Genomic DNA, 5,347 nt, shown 5'->3' with positions numbered 1-5,347 from the left:
CTAGTCACAAGGCTGGTAGTTCAAACCCACCAGCTGCTCTGTGTCACGTTCTGTCAGGAGTCTGAGGAATCAAGTGTCACCGAGTCACTGTTTCTCAGTTAGTTACACACGTACAATTAGCCTTCACTCAAATGAATGCAGTTTATTGCAAAGCGAAAGTACAATTCAAATAAAGAAGTGGGTCTCCTTCCATGAGTGGAGAAGACTCGAGGGTTTGGGGTGTGCTGACTTATAGGGGCGTGGAGTCTTCTCCACCGGTGGGCTCTGCCCAAGTGAGTGGTCTGGGTGGTTCGGTCTGACCAAGTAAGCCTTGTTACTAAGCAGGCCTAGGAACGCTTGTTTTCTGGATTTCCCAGGTTTTTAACTGTATGCATGGGAGGTAACATATGGTAAAGATATTCCAAAGACCCCTTATACACTATACGTCATTTAAGGACATGATTTTGGTCTTTCTGTGCTTGTGTGCCTACATCATAAACTGTAGAGGGTATCTGGGGTCTTTGTGGTTAGGTGTTTAGCCATTTTGGTTGGACTAGAGATGTCTCCCCCTTCTTCTGATCCCCACCTAGTAAGGGAAGGCCCAGGGCCCAGGGCAAAGTGGAGGACACGAAGCCAATGCAGGAAAGGCCCAGGGGTCCTAATCTGTCCCTGACACTTGGAGGCCCTATACTGAGTCACTATGAGTCAGAATCGACTCAACGGCCCTGAACAACAACCCATTTTCATCATAAAATAATATGTAACAAAGTTATAACTTACTTAAAAGTAATATTTGCTAGATTATATGCATACCAAGAATAAAATTGTTTTGCAAAATCTTTCCATATTGAATGATAACATTATTAGTTACAGTATTATCAGTAACTGAGCAGATACCACCTTTTTTATTTTCCTTCTTTCTTTTAATTACTACTTCATTCCCAAAATGTTACTGGTATAGGTTTACAAATTACGAATAACCACAATATTATAGTTAAAACACCAGAAAATTTGATAAAACCAGAAAACACCCAGTACTGTCAGTAACGGAGACATCACAAGGCACGCCTGTAGAACGCGCAGATACTACCACGTGATTTGAAGCATCACTGTAATTGAGTAATCATGGCAGTCCTTACCAGAGCACATACAAAATGTAATTTGCATAGATGTTTACCCTTTTAGATATATCGAGACATGTAAACTGGGCTTATATGTAAGTTTTGGGTTGTTGTAACTAACCACAGGGCTACTTTTATCTGAAAAATAATCGATTTCTGCTGAAACCCTGTACAAAAATGCTTTAGACAGGCATTTTGGTGTCACTCCCTCTGATAGTGTCACTGTGTGTAGTCCACAGGCCTCCGACGATCCCCAGGGATGCCACAGCTCCTCATAGTGATAATTGTGAGTTCTTCCTTACACTCAGTCCACACAAGTTGATAATTAACCCTGATTGAGGGAATCTGAAACATTCACCTCAAACTCAGGGGCAAATCAGAAAAAGGAAAATTCTACAACAGTTTGGAGGAACAAAATGACACGTTCCCAAAATTAAAGCTATGAACATTATTTGGCTATGAATTTTCATTACTGTTGTTGTGTGCCATTGAGTCAGTTCCAACTCAGAGTGACCCTGTCCTAGGTTTCTGATAGAGGCTGGTAGGTTCGAACTGCTAACCTGATAGTTACCAGTCTACTGCTTATTCTACAGCACCCATACCAGGGTTATGAATGGGATCATCTTAATTTGGCTGCTTTAATTTTGGTGTTTATTTTTTTTAATGTTGCACCGTGTCTTTTGATTCCATCTCTGTTTCTTCTCTTGCCTTCTACTGATATTTTAAAACATGAAAGTTCATAACCATTTCTAAAATGCAAGCTATAAAAGAATGAAATTACATGGTGGTACATGTACATCAGGTACTTCTGAATGAATTCGGTTCTCACAAGCAATCGAACTGATTCTTTGTTCAATTTAATGATAGGCATTGTTGGTGGTGGTGGTGGTATGCCACTGTGTGGGTTCTGACACATCGTTGGTGGTCTATCTCTTTTTCTCTGACCCTCCACCTTACCAACATGGTATCCTTCTCCATGACTGGCCCCTCCTAACAATCCCTGGAACTTTCCTAACCCTCTGATATTTGTAATTAACTAAAGATATGTACATAAAACAGAAAAGACCCTGTATAGGGTTTCCCATGAGCGGCTGGTGAGCTTAAACAGCCCACCTTGTGGTTCAAACTGGCTTTGTAATACACTCCATTAACCCACAGCGCCACACCAGGACTCTAAATCTTTATGAGAAGGAAACTATAATCGGGTACTTTCGCATGAATTCTGTTCTCACAAGGATTTGAATTGATTCCTTGTTCAATTTAATGATAAAAATTACACACAACTGCATGGAGGGGATTGGAACCATGGCAATGAGACAATATACGATGGAATGAATGTAAAACTAAAGTTCTCTCATGTAAAATATCATATAATTCACAATGAAACATGAAAAAAGAAAAACAAAATTACAAACAACTGAAAGACAAGGCACAGTGTTGAGCACAAACAACTCCAGGCTATAAGCAGTTCTGGCCTAAAAGAGCTTGTTGCTGGTGTTAGGTACCATCGAGTTGGTACCGACCCATAGGGACCTTATGCACAGCAGAACAAAACACTGCCAAGGTCCTGGGCCAACCTCACTACTGTTGCCATGCCTGAGTCCATCGATGGCCAATCCATCTCGTTGGTGGTCTATCTCTTTTTCTCTGACCCTCCACCTTACCAACAAGGTATCCTTCTCCATGACTGGCCCCTCCTGACAATCCCTGGAATTTTCCTAACCCTCTGATATTTGTAATTAACTAAAGATATGTACATAAAACAAAAACGTGTGTATGGGGTTCGGGGTCACACCCCACAAATTCTCTCATTTTCTTTTCATACTGATCTTTAAAGGCTGGTACTACTCACACTTTAGGGCACTGAACGCCAGTTCATAGGATAAACGCTGGAAGGTTTCATCCTCAGGCTCGGAGGCCGGTAGAGGTTCATTCCCATACTTGATTAAGACCTTCTCTGGTGACTTTTCGATTCGAATGCCCTGAAAAATGTTCGCTGCCATAACGTAGATGGAATCGGGGTAGCCAGGTTTTTCGGCTAAACACGTGGAGCTTTTTCCTCTGGACGGCAACTCCAGGGAAGCGAGCTGGGCGATTTCCTCCGAACTTGTTTGGTTCGAAAACTCCAGTTCACTGGAGGAGTTAAACATGTTTGTCCCTCGATTGTCGTCAGTAACTTATACTTCAATTAAAACTCAGATGTTCCAGGGAATGCTTTTCCTTGATTCTTAAGCATCGTCTCTGTGAAAACAAAAGGTTTGCCCAGTAAATCGCCATTTCTGCAGCATACCCTTGTTGTTGTGAAGTGCCATCGAGTCGGTTCAGACTCAGAGCGACCCTGTACAGCGTTTCCAAGCAGCTGCTGTGGGTTTGAACCACCGACCTTGTGATTGGCAGTCTGGAGCTGATTCTACAGCAGCATGCACTTAGAGGTTCACAGTCGTGGCGGCTTTAACCACTAGGAGAAGGTGGCATTTAGGGGCTGACTCAAGCATCCCACACTTTAAGCAAGACTTGCCACAAAGAAACTTCCACTAACTCAAAAACGGAAGCGGGCTATCCAGAAGGTCGCCCCACCAAAGACGGGAGACTGATGGAGGGCCAGACAGGGGGCGTAACTCCCCAAATGCTCCAGACTGCGCCCTACAGCTGTCCGCCCCTGCACCGGCTCCCACGAATCCTACCTCAGAAAGCGGATGTTTCCGGGACTCGGGGACAGAGACGCGGCGGTCGCTGCACTTCGGGCACCCGAGCTCAGTGGGGAATAGTGCCCCCAGGCGCCCCGGCGCGAAGGCCGTTTGGTTCAAATGCAGCCACTCCCACCAGTTGTGTTCGGGGGGCCGGGGGGTGGCAACCTCCGCTGCTCCGTTCGCTGTGGCTCCGAAGGGAGGGCGCGTCTTGGGACCTCGCCTACGCCGCAGCGGATAGGGGCGGAGGGCGCAGGCCGCAGGCGGACGGGCTCTGGCGCGGGGAGGTCGGCTCAGCCCTTCCCTCCGCTTCGGCCCGTCTAGGGCACGGGTCTCCATGGCAACCGGAAGTGGTAGGGGCCCGCGCCGCGCTACCGACGTGCACCGGGAGATGTGGCTCAAAGATCTGCCCTTTCGACCGCCCGCCCCTTCCCTAAGTAAGTGGACCACGTCTCCAAGGGTCCTCGAAGAATCACCAAGTGGGACCCCTCTGTGATCTCCTTTAAAACAAGAATTTTCCTAAGGTTCAGTTTTCAACCAAGCGGTATAAAGGTCATATTGGGAAGACAACTCACTAATAAGTAAGAGCAGCATTTACCTAAGGACAAAGTTTCTGAAGGGCTGAGAAGGAGGGTGGTGTGGAAACCAGATTCACAGGAAGGAAGTGAGATAAGTGATGTTAGAAGGAGGTACTTGCTATCTCTGAGATGGAACAAAGTGTATGATTTGTTGAATGTAAAACTAATGTCTGCACTGTAAACCTTCACTCGATTCATCATACATTTTTTTAAGAAAATAATTTTGTGTCACCTATAACATCTAGTTTAGTAGGTTTTATTTTGTTTATTATTATTTCCGATTAGGGGCTCAGGAAATGCTGAAACACTCGAATGTAGTGTTGAAGAAAAGGGAAAAAAGCAATCCTACTTTACTTCTGTATCTTTTAGAACAATTATTGTTGTGAAGTCCCGTCAAGTCAGTTCTGACTCATAGTGATTCTGTATAGGGTTTCCGAGGAGTTTGAACCGCTGACCTTGTGGTTCAAACCGACCTTGTGGTCGACTGCTTACTTTACAGCGCCACACCAGGACTCCTTTAGATCGATAGACACTTCATTAAACAGACTCTTACATGGAATGATGTATCTCTTTCAAGTTACGCCTGTCCCTCTGTCCTCCAGGAGTTGCCTGCAAAAAGAAACATTGCCAAAATGTGCCTACAAATTATTAAATTCGCCTGACCTCCAAATTATAAAATGGAACTAGAATTATACATATCCCATTGCCATTGAATTGACTCCGACTTACAATAACCCTAAATACAGACTAGAACTGCTTCCTAGGTTTATGATAATCTAAATCTTACAGGAACAGACAGACATCTTTCTTCCATGATGTGATGCAGGTTTAAATGGCTGACCTTGCAGTTAATAGCTCAATGCTTAACCCACTGTGTCCCAGGGCTCCTGTGATGGTTAAGGTTTTGTTTCAACTCAACCAGGATTCTCAGTGGTTTGGCAGTTGAGATGTAGTTATCCCCACAATAAGATCTAATACAAGG

At 44.5% G+C, this 5,347-nt stretch overlaps 1 protein-coding gene and 1 pseudogene across 1 annotated transcript in view; one reads left to right on the top strand and one right to left on the bottom strand.

Annotated features, from left to right (window-relative positions):
* Positions 1-3,250, bottom strand: part of NSUN7 (NOP2/Sun domain family, member 7) — a 41,304-nt gene extending 38,054 nt beyond the window's left edge. Inside the window, exon 1 of the mRNA XM_006873229.1 lies at positions 2,953-3,250. Within this exon, the coding sequence (XP_006873291.1) occupies positions 2,953-3,250 (298 nt within the window). The remainder of the gene's footprint in view (positions 1-2,952) is intronic.
* Positions 3,251-4,124: 874 nt separating this feature from the next.
* LOC102839645 overlaps positions 4,125-5,347 on the top strand; it is a 131,122-nt pseudogene continuing 129,899 nt past the window's right edge.

This window comes from Chrysochloris asiatica, unplaced genomic scaffold (assembly GCF_000296735.1).
Source record: "Chrysochloris asiatica unplaced genomic scaffold, ChrAsi1.0 scaffold00230, whole genome shotgun sequence".
NCBI classification, from domain to species: domain Eukaryota; kingdom Metazoa; phylum Chordata; class Mammalia; order Afrosoricida; family Chrysochloridae; genus Chrysochloris; species Chrysochloris asiatica.
Note: the sequence above shows the minus strand (reverse complement) of the source record. Positions and strands in the feature narration are given on the sequence as shown.